This window comes from Gavia stellata, chromosome 2 (assembly GCF_030936135.1).
Source record: "Gavia stellata isolate bGavSte3 chromosome 2, bGavSte3.hap2, whole genome shotgun sequence".
Classification (NCBI taxonomy): Eukaryota; Metazoa; Chordata; class Aves; order Gaviiformes; family Gaviidae; genus Gavia; species Gavia stellata.
The window spans coordinates 2567700-2580986 of record NC_082595.1 but is presented as its reverse complement, the minus strand read 5'-3'; the positions used below and the strand labels follow the sequence as shown (position 1 = coordinate 2580986).

The window sequence follows — 13287 nt, the reverse complement described above, 5'->3', positions numbered from 1 at the left end:
TCAGCGCCTGTGCTCAGACGCAGCAGCAATGGGAAGCCATTTGGGCACGGTGCAGCCAGAAACGGGTGGTCTCCAGGCGCTGGTGAGCAACAAACACCGGGTCCATGAGCTTGTCCCCATTGCCGGTGATGTCGGCAAGCGTGTGATGGTGGAGACTTGCCATTTGCTTTAGAGGGCAATGCAGCAGAGCCGTGGGATGGTTTGGGATGTGCAAGGCAGAGAGCTGCTGCCTCTGCTCACCACTCATCCATAGAGAGGTCTTTCACCTGCCAAAAGGGCTGGTCTCGTCCTACTCAGGGAGATGCATCACTGCTGAAACACCAGTCCTGCCCCGGCTCCCTCCCTCCCCATCCCACTCACAGCTCTCCCTTCTTTTCAAGAAAGAGGACGGCACTGTGAACCGGGACTTCAAGAAGACGCGGACAAAGGAACAAGTCACGGAGGCCTTCAGGGAGTTCACCAGAGGCAACCGCAACGTTTTGGTGAGTGGGGGATGCTGGGGGGGCTGCCTGGAGAGGGCTTCTCCTGCGGAGGTTGGCCTCGGCTCATCAGCTCCCTGCCCTGAGGGGCTGCAGTCCGAGCAATCTCTCTTAAAAAAGCATGAGAAATGGCAAAGAGAAATGCCATCCTGGTGCAGGGGTGAGGGGAGAGCAGCGGAGGGCTGGGAGGGGACACATTTGCTGCAGCAGCACTGCTTGCGCCAGGTCCGAGTCTGCTGAGGATGCTCAAGGGTTGGCCCCAAAATCCGCTGCAGAGGCACAGCCACGCTCTGCCCCCTCGTCCCTGGGGCTGACGGCAGCCTCTGAGCCCACTCTTTACCCCAGTGTGCGATGGCGGGCACTCCCACCCCGGCAGAGCGGGCTGCCCTGCGCGCGGTCTCGCAGGAAGGGTGGCCAAGGCATCCCCCTGCCTGCGCCAGGCGCCCTTCGCACGGGGAAGCCCCGGTCGGCATTGCCCAAGTTTGTGTTACCAGGAGAATAAGAGATGTAGCTGTAAACAGTTTACACCAACTGTGTCAAATAGCCTATTTGACAAAGCGCTCCCATTTTAAGCTGTGCTATATAAAGCCTACAAACGCAAGGCTCCAGCTGGAGCGGCCCTTGGCACTGCCTCCTTCAAACCGGCGTGTTTGCTTTGACAAGAGTTACCCAGGGATTATTCCTGGATCTGAAAATGAAGTTGCCTGCTTGCATTTTATCCCTAAAGAGCTTGGAGCGCACTCACACCATCACGCCCTGGCTCTGAACGGGGCTTCTCGGCCAAACCGTTGCAGCACAGCGACCCTCCCATCTCCCCGCGTAGTCAAAGTGTGAAAATTTAGGTGTATTATAGTGCCCGGATACCTGCTGTGCGTGTTCCTGTGCTTAGTCCTTCTAGCTAAACCTCAAAATCAAATTACCAAAAGGGCCTCCTGAGAGTGTTTAGTGCCTTCCAGCAATTTGCAGGGATGCTTCAACAGGCGCGTGGGTCTTGACCTGCGTGCTGACTAGTGTGAAAGCCCTTCCACTGATGGTACCGACTTTGCAGAAGTGCTGATACGAAGTGAGTTACAGAAGTGTCTCATGATGCTTGACTGACTGAGTGATAAAATGATAGATGAGGTGAAGAGCTGACCTATTAAAAAGAGTGCAGGTGAGAGAAAAAAAGCAGCCTGGCTGTGCACGCGCAGCAGCGGCTGCTGAATTAGCTGTTCCCTCCTCGGGAGCACCGTGGGTGCAGCAGGGAAAAGTCTGCAGAAAGCACTGCTGCAGCAAAAGCAAATGCTCTCACTAAGTTTTGGAAGCCACAGGAGCTCACAGGATGCCGTAGAGGCCAAAAGGATAAATGGAGCCCAAAAAAGAGGGGACATCCTCCCAGGTCTGTGGGAGGATGCTGAGTGCAGGGCGGCGGAGGGACAGCGCCGGCATCTCTCCATGCAAACATGGTATCACGGAGCGGATGCTGGGAGGGGGGTGACTTTCCTCTCTGCGCCATGCAGCATTTTTTACGTAGGCTTCCCGCAGCGCTGACAGCTTGGTTTGGTTTTTGTTTGTTGTTTTTTTGTAATTCCAGAACAGTTACCTTAACCGGTTGAAGGGTATCCGCGCTACCCTGGAGACCTCCCCGTTCTTCAAGTGCCATGAGGTAATACTCGTGTTTAGATAGATCTGCCTGGAAATGCGAAAGGTTTAATCTCAGCTAGTCCAAGGAGAGAAAAGTCAAAGTCAGAGGCTGTAAATTTCTACGATTTTGAATTTATTCTTATATCTGTATTTTCATACCCCTGTTTATCTAATACTTATGTGGAAATACAGCTGATGACTGTTCATGCACCTGACATGGGCTCAAATCTACTGAAAACCAATGTTCATACGGATTAAAAATGATCGAGGAGGAATTCAGGCTGCTTATGGGTTTATATGACTGGGGAAAATCCTTAGTGTAAAATTATAGGGGTTTTCTGGAGAGAAACGCCTGTCTGAATGCGCGTCAGGCATCGTTTGGTGGCTGGTTGCTCCGTGTGATCAAACAAGGCTTCAGTATAGCCGTAAATTGCAGATATCCCAAAACTGCCTTTGCTGAGGTGGTTGGGGCACCACGGTAAGGACTATTCCCTTGGAAGGACTTTCCTCCAGAAATGAGTGTCCACTAAATCAACATTTTCTACAGTGAAAATTCAGTTCTGGTGGGAAAACAAAGAGGAAGCGCTACATTTTTTGGCTGTTTCACCAGGAATTGGAATGCTCCATAATTTAAATAAATCATTTTATTGATTTAGCGTTGGCAAAGGGTATTTGCTATTGCATTCACTTAACAAAACAGGAGAGCACATGTGCTGGGCACGTGTTGTCTATGGGCAAGAGTCTCATAGGAACCCTTGACTCCCAGGGAGCGGGAGCCACATCTCCAAGAGCCCGTTGTCCCTCAGCCGGAGCCGCCTGAGCCACCTCGGTCCCGGCCGCACACGGAGGGTCCTGCCGAGAGCCGGAGGCAGATGGGGTCGCGTCTCCTGACGGCAGCGCCTGTAAGGCAATTGGAAGGGAAATGTCGAAACTGAGGGTTTCGGGTCAGTTCAACACGGGAAACAAAATGCTCCCTGAAACTAAATGCCAGGGTTTCGTTTGAAAACACAGAAACAAAACAGCCTTTCAAGGAGGTTTTGAAAGGAGTTTCCACCCCTTAAAAATGAAAAAGCAGCAGCTTTGACTTTCCGTCCCACTTTGAGCCGAAGCGCAGCGGAAGGTCTGCCAAGCTCTGTGCGTCCCTCCACGGGGCCCTCGCTGGGCAGGGCTCCTCCGGGGAGCTGCAGGAGAATTTGGCGACCCAGGACAGGCGAGCGAAAAACGTCAGCAAAAGGCTTTTCCTGCAAGTTAAAATGCTCTGTGCTGGCCAAGAGAGGGCTATAAGAGCTTAGAAGGAGAAGAGCTAAAGATAAGCATTTCTGGGAAATAATACGTATCTCTGGACCTTGGATGTTCTCCCAATGCGCTGGAGGAGGAAGTCTCCTCAAAAATGTAAATTCATAATAGCTTTTGCAAACAGTACATGCTTCCCGTTCAAAACCCTCATCTAAAGACAAACCTCAGACTAAACCCTGCTGATAGCACGGCCGGGGGAGTCCCGGGTACCGTTCAGTGCCGCTGTTTTGGAGGGCTGACACCAGCTGGATGCCCCTAGAGCTGCGCTCCTCCACGTAGCTGCACAGCTTACGGGGTGCTCCCGGCTCTCGGCACACTGCGTCCTGTCTGCTAACAGCCATTGCGCTCCGCTCACCAAGGTCCCTATTTGTGATGCAAGGGCAAGCGAGTTTGTCATCCACCAATTCGTGCATATCGGACGTAATTTGGAAAGCAATCTTCATTTGGGACAGCTCTGCAGCACGCCTCTTGGTGCTTTCCTGGAGTACCGCTTGCTAAAATCTTCTGCCTGGAGGAGCGGATTCAGCAGAAGAGCACGACGGTGAACGGCCTGACACCGATACGTGTTCCCCAGCATTGGGAAGCCACGGCAGAGCTGCTGCTGGGCGGCAGCCCGGCGGGGATCTGCGAGCTGGGATGGGGCTGAGCTGGAGGTGCCGACCTGCTGAGCATCAATCTGCTCCGTGGGTGGTGAGCATTGGGCTCGTGGGGTCTCATCCCGCAGAGGCGATGTGCTTCACCTTCCCAAATGCACCCGTGGGCTTCCCCGGGCTTGCCCAGGCCAACACTTGCTGCAGGATTTTCCCAAAGACCGATCAGGGGATGAAAGAGCCCTTCAAAGCAGATGCAGCCGCATGAACTCATGGAAAAGGGAATTAATGTACACGCACCTCTCAGTTGCATCCCCAGAGCGCTGTGAAAGCCAGGGGGATATTCTAGGGGGAAACTGGTGCAGTTGGATGGTGTTTCAGGCTGGAGACAGCACATTGCAAGTGACTTGTACTTGGAGCGTACCCATCCCTGCAGCGATGTCTGCAGGGCTGGAGAGCGTGGATAGCGCGAGCTGGTCACAAAGAACCGGCCTTGGGAAAGATCCCCGTGGCGAAGGCTGAGACAATTCAGCTCATTCCTTCCCCGGAGACCTTGACTCGGTTTCCAAAATGACGTCTCTATCTTTCATGCCCATGTTTTTCTGATCTTCTCCTTCTGCCAAGAGCTGGGATTGGTATGGGTAAATCAGCTTGTTTGAATACCCAATTTGCACGTGCAAACACAGCCAGCAACACACCGAGCTTGCTTTTGCTCCTGCAAAATCTCAGCATCATCTCTTGCAAATGCAGCCTGAGATGAGGTGTCCGACAGCCCCGAAGCTGGCTGAGAACGAGCAATAGGAGCACCGCTAACTGGTCTCTCCTCTCTGCAGGTAATCGGGAGCTCCCTCCTCTTCATTCACGACAAGAAGGAACAGGCCAAAGTCTGGATGATTGACTTTGGGAAAACCACCCCGCTGCCGGAGGGACAAGTTCTCCAGCACAACGTGCCCTGGGTGGAAGGGAACAGAGAGGACGGCTACCTCTGGGGGCTGGACAACCTCATTCAGATCCTGACAGAGTTGTCCCAGAGCGAAGACTTGCATTAAAGCCGCGCGTCCGACTCTGCCACTACCCCCAACTGCCCCCGACTGACTCTTCTGAACTGCACTACAAGACACTTTCCAGCCCTCGCCCTTCCCATTTGAAAGCTATACTCTCCCTATTTAATGTGTTTTTGTTGTGGTTTTTTAGGTTGTCTTGGTTATTTTTCCTCTCAGTGTAAATAGAGAGCTAACCTGCCAGAACAAAACCTGAACTTGAAACCTTGGCTTTGCAGAGTCGGTGGGAGCACGCGGCCGTGCCGGCCGGGAGCAGCCCGGAGGGGTTGCTTAGGCAAGCGCGTGCTTTGCCTATCACGCTTTTCTCTTGCACAGCCTGATTTTAAGAGGGCCTTTAAGAGGGCTGGCAGAGGAAGGAGCCTCTCCCCGCCCTGGGATCGGTAGCATCACCCTGAAAACACTCAGTGGCCGTGCCCAAGACCCTCTGGCAGCCAGGGTGCGTGAGCAAGACCTGGAGACAGCGAAGGATACTGGGGTGGGAGCCCTTTAGTTGTCTTTGCCAGCACCTTTCAGCCTAGGGACCTGGCTGTGCTGCTAGAAGGGCGGATTTGGGTTTTTCTTTGCGTTCAAGACATCCCGTAGAGGTTGCTCAGTTGTTTTCAGGTGGCACCGGAGGGCGAGGGTTTCCCTCCGGCTGCGGGGCCACGTGGTCGGGCACAGGTATTGACCCTGGCCGGGTGCTTCACACCCGTGGGCCCCATGCTGGGTGCGCTGGCGTGGTGGGTAACGCTTCGAGCTCCTCTCTACAGACCCAGCTCCCCTGTTAGGAGCTGCTCCCAGCCCTCCTTAGCTGGGGTCTCCAGCCCTCCACGGGGAATAAAGACTTTGGGCAGGGCTGGGGGAGAGAAAAATAGCTTGTAAGGGACTACAATGAGACCTAAAGTAGCCGTCCAGGTTGATCAGACTTTTGGCAGCAGCCGAGCACGTGTGTAGGGGTAGTGCCACCAGTGCCCGCGCCTGGCCCAGGGTGACCCTCCCACCCGGAGCAGCTCTGTGAGTTTTATCAGCAGCGGGCAAAGGCTTACAGCAGCAAAGCAGCTCTCACGGTGGCCCGGTTAGTCGTCTTTGGCGAAGCAGAGTCGGGGTCAGACATCCCCGTGCTTTCCCTTTTTTCCCGCAGAGCCGGCTGACCGCTGCCGCTCTTCGGCGCTGGCTTCCCAGCCCGCTCGGGCTGCGTGTACGGCCTCTGCGCTCCCGCTCCTGCAAAAACACCCAGTTCCCTATTTAGGGCGGAGGCTATTTTTTAACTTCCTGGAACATTTGAACTAAGCGGCTTGCTCGCGGCAGAGCTGGCTCGCTAAAGGTCAGCGATCGAGAGGAGAGCGGGAGAGCCGGGGAGTCCCTGGCGTTGAGGACAGAAGGAGCGTGCAGCGCCGGAGGTGGTGCAGGAGCTCGACAGCCGCAAATCCCTCACCCGCTCCATCCCCAAACCCACCGTCTCATCTCGCTCCCCGGGAGCGGGGCTCCGGAGCCCCTCTGCCATCGTTTGGTGGGTCCAGCCTCCTCCGTGGGGGAGGTCTTCTCCTGGCAGCAATAAGGAGGAGGAGTTGGCCATTGAGCCATCTGCAGCCATGCCCCAGCCTCTTTCCCGAGGACTGAAGTCTCCTAAGGTTTTTCTCAGTTCATATCTCACCAGACAGATGTCTTTAGCTCATCTGATGCCATTGTAAATGGTTGCACTGTTTTAGCTCTTTGCCAGGCTTTCTAGAATAGCCCATGTGGAAGTGCCTTATAGACTTGCCTCTGTTCCATTAGTGTCATGGAAAAGGTTGGGTTTTTTTAAGTTATATTTATTTTCATCCCATTTTAATTGCACAAAACACTAAAACTTAATGCATGGAATCCCTCTTTTTTTTTTTTTTTTTTAAACTGTGTTTTTAGTTTTTAAACATTCCCTTTTCCAGCTTTGGAGAAAGGGTGGGAACAGATATGCATAGGTATGTACCAGTTATCGCTGTACTTTAGCTTTGAGCTGCTCTTACATATGTATATTATTTTTTAAGCCTGTTTATAAACCAGACTCCTCGCTTCATGGCTTCAGAAGAAGCAGATTGTTCCTCTCAGATGTCTTATGCCTTTCTGGAGGCTGGAACGGTTGCTGTGAGGGATTTTCCCCGCTCCCACCTCCCCTCTCGGCCATTGGTAATACAGAGAAAAATCTGAACCGGTCTGAAAAACCAACGCACAGTGCCTGTAAAAAAAATCCTGTAACTTTGCAAATAAAGGCATATGGGAAGCATTTGCCCGGTGTATGGTCCGTGTCCGCCCTGCGCAGCTTGTGGTTGGGAACAACCCAGGAGCCGGCTTTCACGTCCGCGATGATTTTGAGGGGATCAGGCTCCAGCTTTGGTTACCCCAGCAGACGCTGGGAGCAGTGCTGCCTGAAAACAAGAGTAGGGAAGGACCCTGCGCCGGGGACGGATCCTGACAAACAGGGACTGGCTTTGCAGAGAGCGGGGCAGGCTGAGAGCAGAGCCAGCGCTGCGGAGTCTCCGGGCTGGGTGGGGGGCACCCCTGGGAGAGACCTGACTTTCTCCATCCCCCTTCTACCGGGAAGCCCACCAAAGGCAGCTCCCCGCCCGGAATTTTTTCGGTCTTTATGTTTTTCGCTAGCGCTATGTTGCAGCTCCCGCTGAGCGGTTTCCGAGTGCCGCCCTGCGATTTCCCCTGCGATTTCGGCGCTCAAGGATATCAAAGCACCCAGGGGCGTCAGGGCTGCCTGGCGCAGCCACGCGCCTCCCCTGCTCCTCTCCCTCTCAGCCGCACCGCCGGCAGCGCTGGAGGGAGCGATTGGGACCACAGGCCGCGAAAACAAACCCGGATTTGTTTTGCGTTGAAGGAGAAATCAGGTTGTAGAGCCTGAAGGCGGCTCCAGTCCCTCCTGGTTGTCCGTGCGAGCGCAGGGCAGCAGGAGCCTGTCCCAGGACAGACGCGGATTGAGGGGCGCGGGTGGGGTGCCCTATGAGGAAAGTCAGATTTAGCACCCCGTGCCCAGCCCCCCGGGATGCTGGTCCCTGCGGCATCTCTGCTGCTCACCGCGGCACCTCTAAAACAAACTGCAAGAGAAAACCAGGGTGGATTTTGCTTCAAGACTAGAAACCTCTTGCTCCGAGAAAGGACTGGTAGTATTATAGACGTGAGGCTGCTATACGTGCATGTAGCGGTCTCTTGTGGGCTGTGAGGAAGGCGTACATGTTTCCTATCTGGCTTGCACACTCCCGCAGCACCGTTACCGACAGCTGATGTTTTACTTATAGCTCCAGTTCCTGGGGGCCACTGGGAATCTCATCAGTACGTGACTCCTCTTCCTACCTGTGGAGGAGAACAAAAGGCTCCAAAACTTGCTCGGCTGTACCCTAAAATGCAAACCCAGAAGGTAAAGAATAAGAACCTCAGCTCTGTTCTGTAAAACCCTTTCTTGAGAGTTAAGGAAACACCACGATATTATGGCAGGGAGGGGAAGGGAATAAGTCAGGGCAAGAAACTCATCACCGAGTACTGGCGTGTGCTGACCCTGAGGTTATGCGCCGGGTTGGAAAGGGGCAGGTCCCAAGGCCAAACTTCACAGGTGAATAAACTAAATGATTAATCAACTCAATATAGAGAAAAGAGGCCAGCACTTAGATTCACGCAACAAAGAAAACTTTAGACATTGCTGAGGCTTCCGCTGTTACAGCACGGAGCCTCCCAGCCCCTCCAGCAGTGTCACGGGGCTATAGGCAGCTGTGGGTGGGGAGGGGGCAGCTAATTTTCTTCTTAATTGTCTAATTAGGTGCTATTTGCCAGAATGAACCTCCTATAAATAAGGGGGTGCTGGGGGCCAGCTGGGAGTCACAACCTCTGAAGATGCAGGACTTTGCTGTGGTGGTTGATAGGGGTCTGAGGCTCATGTGGTGTTAGTGGTACCAGCTGGGGGGGTTTGGGAGTCTCTGGGAAGCCCCCCGAGAGGTGTTTTGCCCCTGCCGTGGGTGATGCAGGGCAGTGCTACCGCCTGGCTGCCCCAGCCAGAGCCCCGGCCCCGAGAAAGGGCTGGAGGGATTTGCACTGCCTGAGCAATGAGACCTCAAAAGGAGGATCTTCATTGCTTAAATAAACTACTTAGGCTGCTGCTACTTAAATATTACTGGCCATAAATGAAGGTGCGGGGAGAATCTGGGTTGTATCAGGGAGAGTTTTGGGGTTTTTTGTTGTTTTTTCTTTTATAATGGTGGGGGTGCTGAGCAATGAAATGCTGCAACTTTGGGGTCGGTGCTGCCAGCAAAGGGGTTTTCCACCTGGAGAGCCCTGGCTGCTGTTCCTGCGGACAAGGTGAGTTTGGCAGCTTGGAACCCTTTGGGTTTTGCGCAGGGCCCCTTCCCGCTGCCTGCCGCAGCTCTGCCGTGGGTGCTGGGTGCGGCTGGGGGGGCAGAAGGAGCGAGGGGGAGCTGCTGGGGTGGGAAAGCACCTGCCTTGGCATCTCACCCCATGGGTTTTGGTGCTGCGGGGGGGTTGCTGTGGCAGGGGTGGTTTTGCAGGGGCTTCGAGGGAGGTTAAATAGCATCTGGGGGGGGTGAGCAGCCTGGGGATGCCCTTCACCCCAGCCGCTCTCCGGGGTGTGCCTGGCAGCTCCAGGTCCCTGCTGGGGTGGGAAAACGTGTGTGCTGGTGCCCTGTTAGTGTGTGTGTGGGGTGTCTGTGTACCCCTCCAGGTTTCGGTGGGGAGGGCTCGTGTTGGGTTTTAACCCCCAAATGGGGCTGCGCTCAGGCTGCTCCTCTCCGCCGCACCTTAAAACCGCCTGGTCCCCGCTGGGTTGGGACTTGGCCCCCACCCCCAGCAGTTATGGGACTTGTCGCCTGGCGATGCTCCCATTGGGACCTGGGGGGGGATCATTAAAATGAATAAAACCCCTTCCCACCAAGCAGCTCCGTCCTGGATCTCTGCTGGAGCAGGGAGATGAAGAGCTTCGTGCCGCCCGCATGCTATTTCTGGGTAGAGACTCCTATTCCTGGGAGTGAGAGATGGGGGAAACACGTCTCCCCTCGCTGTGCCTGTCCGGGACCCCAGCACCCTGTGCCTCCCCAGCCCGAGCGGAGGCGGGGGGCTGAGGGCCAGCCCCTTGCCACCCTGAGGGCCAGCTTTCCGCCTCCCATTTAGAGTCCCTGGTCTCGTTAGGGTCTGCGCTTCGTTTTCTTCCCCACCCTTAAAAAATACAGATTTATTCTTCATGGTTGTGAACTGCAAAAAATAAGTTAAATAAAAGAAAAGACATGGGGAAGGTGGGCAGGGCCCCGCTGTAGCATCTGTGGGTTTGCTTTGTGCTTTTCCTGTGTGGTTTTCAGTCTGTGGAAGTGCTCATACTCCGCTCCCGCAAGCAGCATGAGATGCCCACCCTGGGGGTGAGCCCCGTCACGGCCGGGACCCTGCTTCATGCTTCACACACCCCACGGCGGGACTGGGGACACGGGGCTGCCATCTCCTGCGTGTCACGCCCCTGAGCCACCACCAGCGATGCTCTCCAGCAAGGCACTGGAGCGCGGCGAAGGCGGCTTTACATGGGGATTTACGGCTCTGAGATGCCCCAGGGGCTGGTGTTGCTTTTATACTGGCAGGTTTTCTCTTTCCGCCTCTCCCCGCATCCTTAGGGGACCTGTCTCGCATGGCTCCTGCTCCTCTCCAGGGAAAAACTGTGCTTCCACCCCAGAGCAGCCAGAGAGCACGGGAGAGCTGGTGCTGCTTGGAGGAGAAAGCTTATGGAGGAGGCTCCCGAGTAAATCCCACCCGGGATAGCGCTGGAGGAAACTCTGTAGAAGATGCAGGTCTTGGGTCCCACCAGCTCATCCTGCTGCCAGCACCCATCTGCTGCCTGCTTGGGGCTGGTGGGTTCTGTTTGCTGGGACTTTGTGCCTCCTGCCATTTGTTCGGTGGGTATTAATAATGTCAGTCCTGCAAGATCTGGGGTCGGCTCCCTCCCCTCCCTATCGCCAGGGTGTTCAAACACGCTTTCCCTGGTGTCAAAAGTCTTACATTCGAAACCACCTGGGCAAACACCACTTCTGGAAGAGAAGCGGTTGGATAAGGGAACGTGCGAGAAGGAAAAGCAACACGTCTGTAGCAGCAAGAGAGATGTTACAGATGCGGTTCCCCTTCGTAAAGAATCTGTGGCTAAAAAAACTTCCCCGCTGCAGTGCTGTCGGTGCAGTATCGTTTGCAAGTGCGAAATTTGCGCTTCGTTTCTTTTTATGCCCCTAAAAAAGCGAGGGGAGAAGACAGTACCTGTGGAATGGGCATCCCTCATGATGGTTTACCAATCCTTCAGCTACACCCCTGCCCACGTGCTCTGCTGGAAACCCGCACCCGGACCCTCGTGTGGAAAAGATTCTGCATGCACAAGTTACAGGTTTGGTCTTTCTTGTGTCCCCTATCACAGGTAGACGTGGGGCTGGTACACCCAAAATCCCCACCGGTGCCTGCCTCTCTAGAGGAGGCTCATCCTCTCGGCCATGCTCTTGTGCCCCCCACCAGCACGGTTTCCCCAGTAGCAGAGATGCTTCTACACTGATTTGGCTTCATTTTAGCCCTACCATAATCAAACACACAGGAATGCTCGCCCCTTATAAAGCATCTTTTGGGTCACACGCAGGCACAGCTCGCACAACACAGGGGACCACGCACCCGATGCCCAACAGCACCGCACACCCCACCGCTGGCGTGCACAGCCAGCCAGGCGTATTAAAAGCTGCATCTAAAATGGCAGCACGAGGGCATGAGCTGAAACGCATCGTGTCCCCCGGGAGAAGCGGGGCATAGCGAGGCTGTCTCTCCAACGGCAGCACGCACATGAAGCCACGAAACGCCTTACCTTACCTGTCCCCTCCAGCAAGTGACCTCCGCCGCCCTGAAAGCATCCGGCAGCCGAGCCCCCGCTGTGACACCTGGGTGGTTATTCTGAGGAGGGTGCTCCGTGGGGAAACGTGGGGTCGGCCATGCCGCCGGTGCGGTGGCACCCACAGCGCAGTGCTGGCTTGGCCGGGGAGCTGCCACGGTGGCACTGGTGGGGCAAACAGCCTCGGCTGCCGCCGCAGCCTGTCCCTGCGCTGTGGGCGGTGGCACCGCGTAGCCCTTGGAGGACGTGTCGTCCCCACCGTGATCCATCTCGTGGGCATAAAATGCCACGTGCTTCCTCCCACCGTTCATCCTCCCCAAGCAGGCGCTTCGAACATGCCCTGCTGCGACTGCCACATCTTGCACGTGCCCAACCGCGTTTCCCATGGGACGTGGTTTTATAGGGAGACTCCCAGTCCCCATGGCTTATGGGGAGATCACTAAAGGCTCGGAAAGAATGTCTCCCCAGCGCTTGTGTGCCGGCGTGGTCCAGCCCGTGGCACTGCTGCCCAGAGAGCATCCACAGGGCAGGTTGGTGCCGCTCTCTCCTTCGCACGTGTCTGGGGCTGCACTGGCCGCGGGGAGGGACAGGCAGCAGCAGTGGCTGCTTTGCCCATCATTTTCTGACAAGAAGCCCTGCCTGGAGGGGATCGCCTCCCAGGCCGGCTGCTTGGCAGTGCACGGGCCGCTGAATAAACAGAATTTAAGCCTGGAATTTCATCTGGTTGGCCTGAGAGCTGTCCCTTAAAAACCTGCAGCCCTCTTTCATGTCGCTAATAGTGAGGTACCCATTGGCACTTGCTACCTGCAAGCCTGTATCTGCTGCGGATAACCTGCCCTGGAGGGTTTGGGAGGGGGGAGAGCAGAGTTGGGGGGCCAGGCAGGGCACGGGCAGGAGCAGCATCATACCTGGCAGGTCCATGAGCAAGCCACTGCCACGCTGAACCCCACTGCGCCCAAATTTCTGGCTGCTCAGGTCCTGGTGGAAGGGGCACCTCTGACATTCAACATCTCCTATGGCACTCAGAGGGACGTAGGCACCTTGGAGGGGCAGCCGGCAAAGCCAGGCTGGCTGCATCTCTCCTGGGACATGACCACCTGGTTGTTTTTAGGGTTTTTCCTGTTGTGCAATGGTTATGGGAGAGGGAGTTTTCTTGGTAGCCCATTGCTGTGCTGCACTGGTTGGGTGCATGGAAGAGCTGCAGTAGGGGCTGTAATTGTGCTGTGAGGACACTGGGCAGGCTCTGCGCTTGGGTTGGGGGGTGAGCTGCTTTGCACCTGAAATCAGGGTGAGAGGTATGTGGTGGCCATGTGCATCCCCTGGGACTGCACGGTGTGGAGAGGTGGGTGGCTGGGCAGGGGGTCTGCCTAGGGATG

General features: G+C 55.5%; 1 protein-coding gene across 1 annotated transcript in view; it reads left to right on the top strand.

Moving 5' to 3' along the window:
• The window catches only part of ITPKB (inositol-trisphosphate 3-kinase B), a 68285-nt gene extending 61005 nt beyond the window's left edge, over window positions 1–7280 (top strand). The window contains exons 5-7 of the mRNA XM_059832897.1: window positions 381–482; window positions 2053–2124; window positions 4822–7280. Coding sequence (XP_059688880.1) covers window positions 381–482; window positions 2053–2124; window positions 4822–5037 — 390 coding nt within the window. The 3' untranslated portion in view covers window positions 5038–7280. The remainder of the gene's footprint in view (window positions 1–380; window positions 483–2052; window positions 2125–4821) is intronic.
• Window positions 7281–13287: the final 6007 nt, after the last annotated feature.